We start from the raw sequence: 14,009 nt of genomic DNA on the forward strand, positions 1-14,009 counted from the left end.
TCGGTTTTTGTGCCTTTGCACGAGGGAGATTAGGGTTTTGGTTTTTGTTCTTGTTCTATCCTAATTCATAGGACTAGATCAAGACAATTTCGTGTTTGTGTTGATTTTCCCTAGATCTCTTCAAGACTATTATTGATTGTTCAAGATCCGCCCACACGGATGAATAACCAAGGACAAGGGAATAGGTTGGAAGACTCATGGTCGATAAACCAAGGATCTTCGGGTGGTGCAGCTAGCAACGTCAATCTGATGTCGGATTATGAGGTAACAATCGAATCTACATCGAATATACATGATTATGTGTTTATTTGATGTTATATCTATAGATCTATGTTTATTGCATTAAATTGGAGTCGAATGCATAATCACCTAAATAGATCCGTTAAGGACCTGTTTGTTTTCCGTGTCTTCCGCTGCGGTAGTCCCAACAATTGGTATCAGAGCCAATTTTTAGGCTCTGATTATGTATTTGATTAATTGAATTTTTCGAAAATTGTAGTGTAAGAACTTGGGATTTTTGAAAATAATGCAATATGTGTTGGATCTATGTTTTTCTTGATTTTCTTTTCGGATTTATGATATGATGTTCTAGATCGATGAAAGAATATTATGGATCTATTCAAGTTTTTCACAAAAATATTCTAGATCTATGATGAACATCATTGGATCTATATATTCTAAGTAATATATACTAGATTATATGTTTGTAATTACATATATGTATGTGTTTAAGTGAATATATGCTTTTGAATCAAGAAATAAAGTGGTCCATGATTGAATACTTGGATCGATGAAAGAATATTATGAATCTCGAATTTTATTTGAGTTTTTCACAAGAATATTCTAGATCTAAGCAAGTATTCATAGATCTATAGTTTTATGTTCTTAATATGCTAGAACAATTTAAATTGCTAAAAGCTAGATGTTTAAATGTGCATATTTGTGTGAACATAAAAGATTGTTACTCCCTCCGTCCCATTAAAGATGACCCATTTTCCTTTTTCATCTGTCCCAACCAAGGACCCATTACTTAAAATGGAAACACTTTATCTCTACTTTATTTCCTCTCTCCTACTTTACTCTCTCCACTCAACGCACAAACTAAAGTTGCATAAAACCCCATGCCGCCCAAGGAAGGGGTCATCTTCCTTGGGACGGAGGGAGTACAAAGTAAGAAACGATTAATTAAGATTTAAGATCGCGGTCAAGCGAAGCGACCGCGATGAATCAAGTTGATTTAAATTAAAAACGAACAAAGGAACACAAGGGTTAAACCCTAGGTGTGTTCGAATACCGGGCTGCCTTCATCGGGGATCGCTGATCCAGATCTGGTGGGAAAAGCCGGTGGCGACTTCGGCTGGTCGGAGGTGTCAGCGGGCAGCAGCTCCGGCAGCGACTCATCGTCTTCGGACGGCAGCACCGGGCAGCGGCTGCACAACCATGTGACGGCAGCAGCGTTGTCCTCGGGCGGCGGCGGATGAGCTGTCCTCGTCGGACAGCAGCTATCATCTCGCCGGGCAGCAGCTTCACAGCCGCTGGACAGCAACGTCCAGCAGCGGCGTCGTCTTCGGGCGGCGGCGGAGGAGCTGTCCTTGACGAACAGCAGCGGCGTCGTCGACGAACAGCAGCTCTGAAGGACAGCGGCAGCCCTGACTTCGGTTAGGGCAACAGCCGCGGTGTTCTAGGCAACGGAGCAGCAGAGACGGCGGCAGTCAGCGGGCGGCGGCTGCTCCAGTGGGAGCGGCAGAGCGCTGCTGTGGGAGCAGCGCCGGCAGCCGCAAGAGGCGGCGGAGGTCAGACGCGGCAGCAGCAGCTGCTGCGAGGCCCAGTGGCGGCCTACACCCTAATTAGGGTTTTGGTCGCGTCGTCTCGTCTTCGTTTTTTGTTTTCGTGTTTTCATTTCTTAAGGCACAAGTTATTTATAATTGTGGTTTAAAATCCTAAACCTAGAATAATTAAATATCTTGTGGGAATTAGAATGATTTTGCAATTAAGTCAAGATTCTAATTTAAAAGAGAATAATTGTCTTCTTTAAATATTGTAGTCAAATAATTGATTTAATTGTTAATTAGTTGATTTTGGTGGATTGTTTCCATCTAGATAATATCATGATAATTAGCATAAGGAAATTCAATATTTGTTTGAACTAATTTTTGGCTTTTTCATAATTGGATGGAATTTTTAAAGAATATTCTCACTATATGCTTTCATGTTTTATTTTAAGGTTTAATTGAAATAGTCTTTATTTTATTTGGTGTGTTGTGGAATTATTTCCAAGATATATACCTAAGGAAAAGACATGAATTTTTCAATTATTTTAAACCTTCTAAATTTTTGAAAATTACATGTATAATAATTGGATGGATTTTAATTGGAATCCTATTCCTAGTTTGAATTTTGTCTTTAATATGATGTAGGTGAATTTTATTTCATCTAGATAGCATCGGTTTAATTAAAGAAGTGAAAAATTCATTTGGCATTAACATGCTACTTAAATCCTAAATTATTAAAGTGTTAAATGATTAATTGGATTTTAATTGGAATTCAATTCCTAGTTTAATTTGAATTTTATCTTTAATTTTGATGAAGGTGAATTTGTTTCATCTAGATAACATCAAATGTATTTAAAGGTATGAAAATTCATAGAGCATTTATTTTGTTATTAAAATCCTTAATTATTTATTTAAGTTGAATTTTGTCTTTAATTTTGATGAAGGTGAATTTTATTTCATCTAGAAAACATCATTTTGAATTAAAGATGTAATAAGATTCTTCTTGTCATGTGATTTTATGAAAGCTATGAGAAATTTAGTTCTCAAATTTAATTGGTGTGTTTTAAATGGATTTAGTCTTAATTGGATAAATGCGGATTTATATATCCAAGTAGGCATTTTAAATTGAGACTAGCTAATCTTTTATGATATACACCTAGACATTAATTTTAGGATAAAGATGGATTAATTCTATCTAAGTAAATCCTAATAGTATTAAAAGGTAATTCTAATAATCAAGATACGTTATGTGCATATCTCACTCATATTCAACTTCTATCTCCATCCAAAAAAAAGTTCTAAAATAGTTTTGATTTTCCATTTTAGCTCATCCATAAAAGTTGGTGTAACTTTTTTTTATCAAATGTCTCATTTTCCATCTATAATACTTCGCCACTTTTTTCTCTCTATCTCTCTTATTAGACCAAGTTTGCATTAAAACCCGCATCATACACAAACCCGTATCTCTCCAACCATCTTATTAACTCTACTTCCTTCGGTCCTCATTAAATGTCCAATATTTGACCGGTGCAGGTTTCAAGAAATACTTTCTTTATGAAAAATATGATTGAAAAAAATAGTGAAATATGGAGCTCACTTTCACATAGTATTAATTTTATAACAGAAAGAGCCTCGTTAAAACCTCTCAAATTAGCCAAAATAAAGATCCACGTGTTGGAAAAAGAGTAATTGGCACGATTTTTCTGCTGAAATTTTGTGCCTGTCTCGATCGAATCATGTGAGCCTTTTTTAGCCAGAATAGTTTCGTATTTGAGTCTGTAAATAGGATTTAGAAATAGGGTTTTGTAACTTCAGGCCCAATATAACTCACTAAATGATGCCCATTAGTTGAATACGGGTAAATGGCATAAAACGATATGTTTATTTTTAAAATTTTCAATTATTTTTAACTAAGTATATATATGACCTAATTTTATGGGTGGAGAGAAGTAAGAAGTCATCTGACTATATACGTAAAATTGAAAATATGTGAGGACAATTTATAGTTTATACAATAAACTTCAAAAATATTCCATCAATTTTCAATTGTGAGTGATGAATATACAAATTTAAGATCAAAATTCATGCAAAAATATAAAAGACCTAATTTGCTACAAATTTAATACTCCCTCCGTTTCACTATAGTTGAGTCATTTTACCATTTCGGGAAGTTTCTTCATAGTTGAGGCATTTCCTTATGTAGTAACTTTTTCCTCTTTCTTACTTTACCCTCTCTTACTTTATTCTTTCTACTTTATTCACTTTATACTTTATTCTCTCTACATTTTCCTCTCCCTTACTTTTTTATCTATTTATTTAAGCCTAACATTACTTTATAAAACTCTATGCCGAAAAGTTTCGTCTCTACTATTGTGAAACGGAGGGAGTAATTGAGTTTGAAATGAATAGTCGTTCAAAAGACGATGAGCCTAGCTAGCATTAATTTCCCGCCGCCGCTCTTTCATAGATTGACATTTATTCAACATAACTACTCTCATAGTCATAGCAGCGGTGGCGTAGCTGAAGTCTGTGTTATTTTTCTGTGAATTTGAGTAGATGCCTCAGAAGTCAGACCTATTAACCCTAATAATTGAAGCAAGCTTTATAAAGAAATTACCTAAAACCCTAAATCAATAATGTTTATAGTTATGTAGCAACACGAATCTTATCTATAAAAGGGACAATAATGATACCAAAAATGAATCGAATCAAATCAAACATTAAATCAAGCAAGAATGGCAACATCCTCCCAAGATCTTCTTGAAGCTCAAGCTCATGTTTGGAACCACATTGGCAGCTACATAAACTCCATGGCATTAAGATCTGCGGTTGAGCTACGCATACCCGACGTCATCCACAAACACGGCAAACCTATCACACTTTCTCAACTGGCCGATGCCCTCTGCATCAACACCGCAAAAACCAATGGCCTCTATCGCCTCATGCGAATTCTAGTCCACTCCAAGTTCTTCGACAAGGTCATCATCTCCCACCAAGAGGAGCGAGAAGAAGCTTATTCTCTCACTAGAGCTTCCCGTCTCTTGATACGAGACGAACCACTGAGCCTTGTGCCACTTGCACTTACCCTCACCGACCCGGCCTTCATTGGCCCGTTCCATCAAATGACTGAATGGTTTCGAGACGAATGTCCCTCTGCGTTCTTCACCACAAATGGGATGGATCATTGGGAGTTTGCAGCCAAAGATGAGAGATTGAATAAAGGGTTTAATGAGGCCATGGCTGCTGATGCACGCTTCATGGGCAGCATCCTTGTTCAAGACTGCAAGCATGTGTTTAAGGGTTTGAAGACGATGGTGGATGTCGCAGGCGGCACAGGAGAGGTGTCCAAGGCCGTGGCCGGGGCATTTTCAGGGTTAAAATGCATCGTGCTAGACCTGCCACATGTCGTTGCTCGCATGGAAGGCTCGGAGAATGTGAGGTTTGTGAGTGGAGACATGTTTGAGTTCATCCCCCCTGCTGATGCAGTTCTCCTCAAGGTATCAACTTTCCGATCTTAAAAAATAGACTAGTCTTTTCGGATGAGTTTCAAATCCATTAATTTGTGATTGACAGTGGATAATGCACAACTGGATGGACGAAGATTGCATCAAAATACTGAGAAAATGCAAGGAAGCAATAGCTGAGAGCAAAATAAATGGTAAAAAGGTGATTATTGTGGACATGGTTGTGGATGAGGAGAAGCAAGCTCATGAGTTGACTGAAACTCATCTGCTCATGGACGTGCTCATGTTAGCTCATTATCCAGGAAAAGAAAGAACTGAGAGAGAATGGGCAAAGCTCTTTGCTGTAGCTGGCTTCAAAAATTATAAAATCACTTCTACTTTAGGAGTGAACTCTATAATTGAGGTGTTTCCATGATGATTGTACACCTTATCGTCTAAAATTATATGTATACATAAATAAAATCACTCTACTGTACTCCAATATTGTTTAGTTGTGTTCGAATTTTCACCATCCTTGTACTATACAAAATCATTAGTTTATAATAATTTGAAGTTGGTATTGAATTTAGCAACTTAGTTTTAGAAGACAATATTAATTCTGGAGCAATATAATTTCATGAATTCTCGACGTATAAAATTATTGCCAACTAAAAAGGTATTAAAGGAAAATGTCATCTAAATCTAATAACACATCGAAATACATAATAGTTCAGAATTTTACAAAAAATAATCTTCACAATTTATATAAAAAATTTCGTAGAAGTAAATTCATTTCAGCAACTGTGTGTCTCGGTACCGTATTTTAACCGTCTCATCCCTTCACTATTCCGGGCCTCACTGCACTTTTTACCTCATCTCGTAACTTAAGAGACAACACCTGCATCCATCCATCTCTTAATCATCTCATCCCTTAACTATTCATTCAATTTCATCTTTTATTTTTATTTCCAACTAATTCAATTAATAAAAACACACTTTATTAAATAAAAAAAAATTATAATTTAAAATCCTAAAAAATAATAAAGACATAATTTAAAATAGTAGAAATTAAAAACTACACCCTTAAATTATAAAAATTTTAAAAAAAAGTTAAAAAAAATGGCAGAAAAAAATGATAATTTTTTTTATTATTCAGATTTAAAAAATAAAAATAAAAATAGCAAAAAATTGACGTCCGCCCGTCCGCCGCGCGCCAGCGCTAGCCATGTGGCGCGTGGCGAGCTGTCTCGCCAACCGATCACTCTGCCCTGAGCTAAGTGATGAGACGGAGCACCCGCAGCGGCGTCTTGCCGGGACGAGACCGAGACCACAGCAAGACACCGCTGATGATGCCTAAAAATTCACAATTTTACAATGAATATTCTTTTCAAGCTATGAAGCTTTTGGTTAAAAATAAAGCAATATATGACGTTATAATTAATAATACAAGCTGGACAAGAGATTACTGGACCAGTGGTCAGTAATCTAAACAGAAGCATAATTAATTGACAAACCACTCACCTTTGCCGCAGCTGGTTGGGTTGGGGCAGGGAGTGAAGAGCGTGGGGTCGGCGGCCGACGCAAGAATATTCCCAGTGGTTTTTCGAGGTCGATGGTGTGCATGAAAACTTTCGGATTTCGCGCTAGCCTTACTACTATATCAATATATAAAGGTGGAATACAAATTCTAACTTTTTACCTATTTCGTATTCATTTGTTAAATATATTATTTTGGTCAAATGCCTTGCGAAATGCTTTGAATCCATAATTTCCTACGCTGCCTGCTGCCCGACGGAAGGTCTCCGCGCACAGCCAGAACGTATATCTGATCTGTAGCCGTTGCCCAACGGGTTGGAACCCTCGCACAGCCAGATCCTTATCTCCGCCGACCCTCACGGGCGCCGCATTATCTTTATATTGTTATTGTCCGTTTTATCGGATCGTTAGGGAATTAGGTCCTTAACAATGTCTCATTTACTTTTTACTATTCTCTCTGCTCCATAATAGTAGAGTCATTTTTTTCATTTGGGGGGTTCTACATTTCCTTCTTAATTTAGTATAAAGTAGAAACACATTTTTCCACTCTTATTTTATTATTTCTACTTTTTCATCTCTCCTACTTTATTCATTACATACTTTTTTCTTAATCTTTATACTGGAAAAAAATATCTTCTCATACAAATTCTACTAACTTTGTACCTATTTCGTCTTCATTTCTTAAAAGCTTGCTCGAGTCAAACGGGGATAGATATCCACGCACTACTTTCTTCATTAATTATCCACTCTTTAAATCCTCTCAAAGTTGAAAAGTTGAAGCTTAAGTAAAAACAGAAAGAAGCTAATTAAATCATTAAAACCTCTCAAGGTAGCCAATGCAAAGATCCTCGAGTAGCAAAAAATAGTAATTGTCTATGATAAATGCATTTTCATGTTGTAGAAAAGATCCATCAAGTTCACTAATTAGAGAATCCGCAACGCCAGTCTCAACCGAGCTCGGGACTCGGTATCATCCTTGCGAAGAGGGCCGGGGCAGAGGCAGTTTTTTACCGCACGCTTTTTCTATTGAAATTTTGTGCTTGTCTCGGATCTGATGAGCATTTTTTAATTAGTCCATAATCGTTTGGTATTTGAGGCTGTAAATTGGATTTGAAAGGAAGAAATTGGAATAACGGATTTGTAACTACGAGGCTCAATATAACTCACTAAACTACGGCCCACCCATTAGTTGAATACGGGCTAAATATTGGCACATATCGATATGTTTTAAATTAATGATATGACTAATACGGATTAAAATTTAATTTTAGTTAACTGAATTTAATTCTGAATTATTAAAAGCTAAGTATATATATTGGCTATTATTAGATGAGAAGTATGAAGACTTGTGAATACGAACTTAGCATTGGACGTCACGTCTGACTATATATCTATAATTGAAAACATGTCAGGACTCAGGACAATTTATAATTTATACAAATGAGCTTCAAAAGTATTCCATATATTTTCAATTTCGATTGTGATGAATATACAAAATTAAGATCCAAATTCATGCAAAATATATAAAGGTCTAGTTTGCTACAAATTTTGAAATTGAGTTTGTAATGAAATACTAGTTCAAAATATTAAACGATGAGCTCAGCATTAATTTCCCGCCGTCGCTCTTTCATAGATTGACATTTATTTCTACCCAACTCTTTACTAACTCTCACATATGGTAAGTTTAGTAGACCACCAACAAACATAGATGTATATAGCGGCGGCGGTGTAGCTAATATTAGTGTTCATTTTCAATGAATTTGTTTAAAATTACAGTAAATGCTTCAGAACGATTAACCCTAATATTTGAAGCTTTAAGAAAATTACACAACCCTAGTCATAGATATCCAAAACTATAAATGTCCGTATCCTAAATCAAGCTATGGATATTTATAGCAACACAAAATCTTTTTAAACTCGTTAAATCTTATCTATAAAATGGACAAAATACCAGTGATACAAAAACGAAACAAATCAAAAATAAAATCAAGAAAGATGGCATCCTCCTCCCAAGATCTTCTCGATGCTCAAGCTCATGTATGGGACCACATTTTGAGCTACATAAACTCCATGGCTCTAAGATGTGCAGTTGAGCTACGCATACCCGACGCCATCCACAAGCACGGCAAACCTATCACACTTTCTCGACTGGCCGAAGCCCTCTGCATCAACACCGCAAAAACCAACGGCCTCTATCGCCTCATGCGAATTCTAGTCCACTCCAAGTTCTTCGACAGGGTCATCATCTCCGAGCAAGAGGAGAGAGAAGAAGCTTATTCTCTCACTAGGGCTTCCCGTCTCTTGATAAGAGATGAACCACTGAGCCTTGTGCCTTTTGCACTTCTAGGGACCCACCCAGTCTTCATTGAACCGTTCCATCATATGAGTGAATGGCTTTGCGATGAATGTCCTTCTGCGTTCTTCACCAAAAATGGGATGGATCATTGGGAGTTTGCAGCCAAAGACGAGAAATGGAATCAAGGGTTTAATGAGGCCATGGCTGCTGATGCACGCTTCACTAGCAGCATACTTGTTAGAGACTGCAAGCATGTTTTTGAGGGGTTGAAGACGATGGTGGATGTCGCAGGCGGCACAGGGGAGGTGTCCAAGGTGTTGGCCGGGGCACTTCCCTGGTTAAAATGCATCGTGCTCGACCAGCCACATGTCGTTGCTGGCATGGAAGGCTCAGAGAATTTGAGATTTGTTAGCGGAGACATGTTTGAGTTCATTCCTCCTGCTGACACAGTTTTCCTCAAGGTATCAAATTTCCATCTTTTATTTTAGAAATATGTAATAGTTTTATAAGTAATTGGTACGAGACAACTAGTGTAGGGTTTATAGTCCATTTAGGTTAGTTTACTTTGAATGGATTTTCGTGTTTGGTGGATAATATTATAGTACTATTTCAAATCCTTTAATGCAAATACAAATTTACCATTGGCAGTCGATAATGCACGATTGGGGAGACGAAGATTGCACCAAAATATTGGGAAAATGCAAAGAAGCAATAACTCATAGCAAAATCAATGGTGGAAAGGTGATTATTGTGGATATGGTTGTGGATGGAGAAAAGCAAGCTCATGAGGCAACTAAAAGTTATCTCGTCTTCGATATCTTCATAATGGCTAATTTTGCAGGGAAAGAAAGAACTGAGAAAGAATGGGCTGAGCTCTTTGCTGCTGTTGGCTTTAAAAATTATAAAATCACTCATACTTTAGGATTGATTTCTTTAATTGAGGTGTTTCCCTGATTGTTCGCCTTATCGTCTAAAATCAATGACATTACAATTATATTCAACGGTATTTATATTACTAAAGAAATAGCCATAAGGACATTTTTAGAATTTAAGGATGTTAATTTATATTTTTAAATACACCACCTACGTTTTTAAAAGTGTCTTCGTGGCATATTAAAATTAAGAAGCACAAATAAATGCGTTCCAAACAAAACAATAGATTAAGGGTGTAGAAGATATTTGTGTATTCAACTTGAGGATGTTTTTCTTGGTGCCTTCAATTTTAGCTACTTTCAAAAAAAATAAAAAAATAAAATTAACGTGCACATATAATTGCGTATCTAATTTTGTATGCAAATAAGTTAAGTTTGTTGTAATGTAGTATATGGTTATAAGTCATATAATAGTACACATGCTGGAGATGTGCCAATGGTGAGGTGGGTCATTTCCACTATGTTGAATGTGGTAGTCCCCACTTTCTAAAAATAAGAAATAAAACATACTCCATCCGTTTGTTAAACATAAGAACTTTAAAAATAATACGAATTAATATAAAATTGATAAAATAAGATAAATATAGAAAAAAAAAGCATATTATCAAAATATGAGTCTCACTAGAGAAAGAAATTTCTAAAATGAAAATTTTCTATATTTAGAAAATAGTCTGACGCGTTTCTATTTTTAGGAAACAGAGGGAATATTATTTTTCCTCAATCTTGGGATTCTTATTTTAGTTCATAATTGTTTGGTATTTGATGCGGTAAATTGGAACTGAAAGGTGGAAAATGGAATACTAGTACGATTATAACTGACGATAAGTAATTAGGTTCATTAACGATATGTTTTAAATGACTTGATTTGACCAATAGGATTGATTACACTCTGATTGTAGAGTACTGAATTTTAATTTTCAATTATTAAAAGCGAAGTATATATGACTTATTGTAATATAGAATAATTTTATAATGGCGGAAATGTGATTTTCGTGGAATGTGGATGCTTGTGGATGAAGAGAGAACTCACAGAAGTAAGAAGACGAGGTATTTTAAAGTCAGTTTTGGACATTCGACTATAAAATTAGTATGTCAAGACAATTTACACAATTAGGGATTGAGAAAATATACTGAAATACTGTAGGAGTATTGCATATATCGAACCGAAAAAATTTAAAAAATATCAAAATTTCGATATACCTTGATTTCTATAATTAGTATGGTACGATGTATCATGACAAAAGATTTTGGTACAGAAATAAACACTATGCATTTCTGCATCCCGCGGTATATCGTGCTATACCATAAATTTTGTATGTATATATGTGCTGCATATTTTTGTCACCCCGTTATCAAATTTCTGAATCCGCCCCAAGTATCGGGTCATGTATGGCCCGAATTAATAAGCAAGTTATGCCAGTAAAATCTAATTACACTTCTTCCAAATCCCAATTAAATGCACCACTACTTTCCTACCTACACCTATTTGTGTTTCTTCCTGTAACTTGCTCCACCCAAACAACGTTAACCATGATTAACAATTTGGGAGATAGTGGCGGCGGCCTAGCTGAAATTTCGTTGAATTTGGGTAAAATACGCTGTTACACTTAATGCCTCAAACCGAATATATAACTCTAATATTTGAAGCTTTGAGAAAGTTACATAACCTAGTCATGGGATAACCAATCTCAATGTTCTACTGTTTATAAATTGTATTGATGGAGTTCCGGGCAGCAGAAGATACCGACGACGCTGAATACGTCTGACTGACTTCAAAGTTATCACTTTATTATTTTTTCAGACATTTTAAAATTTTCTTACTATTTATAAATAGTTTTGATATTATTAATAAATTTTGGATTAAACAAATTAGGATTTTTGTATTTTCATCATATCACACGTTTGCATCAAGTACACTATTGAAAACTACTCCCTCAGTTTCTTCATAGTTGAGTCATTTATCTATTTTGGGAAATTTCTTCATAGTTTACTCATTTCCATATATGATAACTTTTTTTTCTCTCGTACTTTTATCTCTTACTTTATTCTCTCTACTTTATTCACTTTATACTTTATTCTCTCTATCTTTTCCTCTCTCTTACCTTTTTATCTATTTATTTAACACACTCAACATTTATTTCTAAAACTCCGTGCCAAAAAGTTCTGCCTCAACTATGAAGAATCGGAGGGAGTATAAATGATAAATCCATGTCCTAATACAAGCTATATAGTATATTTGTAGCAACAGGAAAGTTTTTTAAAACGTTTTAAAACTGGGACTAACTCATTAAATCTTATCCAGGACTTACCCATAAAAGGGACCATACAATGAAACAAAAATACCAAAGTATAGAATCAAAGATTAAATCAAGCAAGAATGGCATCACTCGATGTAGTTGATTCTTCACAAGATCTTGTTGAAGCTCAAGCTCATGTTTGGAACCATATCTTCAGCTACATAACCACCATGTCACTAAGATCTGCGCTTCAGTTACGCATACCCGACGCCATCCACAAACACGGAAAACCTATGGCGCTTTCTCAACTGGCCAGCGCCCTCGGCATCAACAAGGAAAAATCCAATGGCCTCTATCGCCTCATGCGAGTTCTAGTCCACTCCAAGTTCTTCGACAAGATCATCATCTCCGAGCAAGAGGAGAGAGAAGAAGCTTATTCTCTCACTAGGGCTTCACGTCTCTTGATAGGAGATGATCCACTGAGCCTTGCGCCTTGTGCACTTTTCCTCTCCGACCCGATCTTCATTGACCCGTTCCATCATATGCCTGAATGGTTTCGAGACGAATGTCCAACTGCGTTCTTTACCAAAAATCGGATGGATCAATGGGAGTTTGCAGCCAAAGACGAGAAATGGAATCAAGAATTTAATGAGGCAATGGCAGTTGATGCACGCTTCGTGGGAAGCATACTTGTGAAAGAATGCAAGCATGTTTTTGAGGGGTTGAAGACGATGGTGGATGTCGCAGGAGGCACGGGGGAGGTGGCCAAGGCTGTGGCTGGCGCGTTTCCCGGTTTGAAATGCGTGGTGCTCGACTAGCCACATGTTGTTGCTGGCATGGAAGGCTCTGAGAATGTGAAGTTTGTTGGTGGAGACATGTTTGGGTTCATTCCTCCTGCTGATGCGGTTTTCCTCAAGGTTTGAAATTTCCATCTTATTCCAATATGTGATTTGGTATGAGTTATCTTGTTTGATGGTAACATTACGGGTAATTGATGTAAGATTTATAGATTGAGTAACTGGTGTGGGGTTTATAGACCAAATAAATTGTTTCTCTTAATGATCGAACAATTTTATGGGGTATATAGTCTATTTAGATTAGTCTTTCGGGATGACCGAACAACGGGTGCGAGGTTTACATAGTACATAAAATGACTTTTTGGGAAGATCGTACAAATGGTGTTTATAGACCAAAGTAAATGAGTTGTTTGTATCTTTTAAAGTGAATGCAACTTTATATATGATTGACAGTGGATAATGCATGATTGGAGCGATGAAGATTGCACCAAAATACTGAGAAAATGCAGAGAAGCAATAATAAACAGCAAAATCAATGGTAAAAAGGTGATTATTGTGGATATAGTTGTGGATGAAGAGAAGCATGGTCATGAGGCAACTGAAAGTCATCTCGCCATTGATATGTTCATGATGGCTAGTTTTCCAGGAAAAGAAAGAACTGAGAAAGAATGGGCTAAGCTCTTTGCTGCAGCTGGCTTCAAAAATTATAAAATCACTGCTTTAGGATTGAGGTCTATAATTGAGGTGTTTACTTGATTTTTCGCATCGTCTAAAATAATAGTAGTACTATGTATAGAGATGTATTTAATAGTATTAAATAAAATCTGAATAATATAAAGACCAATATATTATCAGTAATTTGATTTATTGATCAACGTCTTTAAATAATGTCCCGTCAAATTTATTTTTTAAGTACTGATTTATTTTATAAAATTGTATGAATGTCAAAATAGAAAGAGTCTCATTAAAACCACTCAAAGTCGTTACAATTTTATT

The 14,009-nt window shown here is 36.1% G+C and overlaps 2 protein-coding genes and 1 pseudogene across 2 annotated transcripts; all 3 read left to right on the top strand.

The window, feature by feature from the left end:
* Positions 1-4,490: 4,490 nt before the first annotated feature.
* LOC125192219 (8-hydroxyquercetin 8-O-methyltransferase-like) lies at positions 4,491-5,804 on the top strand. Its single transcript, XM_048089734.1, has 2 exons — positions 4,491-5,269; positions 5,346-5,804. The coding sequence occupies exons 1-2, from the start codon at positions 4,508-4,510 to the stop codon at positions 5,649-5,651; spliced, it is 1,068 nt and encodes a 355-aa protein (XP_047945691.1). The 5' UTR covers positions 4,491-4,507; the 3' UTR covers positions 5,652-5,804.
* Positions 5,805-8,686: 2,882 nt separating this feature from the next.
* Positions 8,687-10,048, top strand: LOC125192215 (8-hydroxyquercetin 8-O-methyltransferase-like). Its single transcript, XM_048089733.1, has 2 exons — positions 8,687-9,508; positions 9,696-10,048. Exons 1-2 carry the CDS (start codon positions 8,690-8,692, stop codon positions 9,999-10,001), a joined length of 1,125 nt encoding a protein of 374 aa, XP_047945690.1. The 5' UTR covers positions 8,687-8,689; the 3' UTR covers positions 10,002-10,048.
* Positions 10,049-12,341: 2,293 nt separating this feature from the next.
* Positions 12,342-13,775, top strand: LOC125192216 (annotated as a pseudogene).
* The last annotated feature ends 234 nt before the right edge of the window (positions 13,776-14,009 follow it).

The sequence above is a fragment of the Salvia hispanica genome, chromosome 6, assembly GCF_023119035.1.
Source record: "Salvia hispanica cultivar TCC Black 2014 chromosome 6, UniMelb_Shisp_WGS_1.0, whole genome shotgun sequence".
Taxonomy (NCBI): Eukaryota; Viridiplantae; Streptophyta; class Magnoliopsida; order Lamiales; family Lamiaceae; genus Salvia; species Salvia hispanica.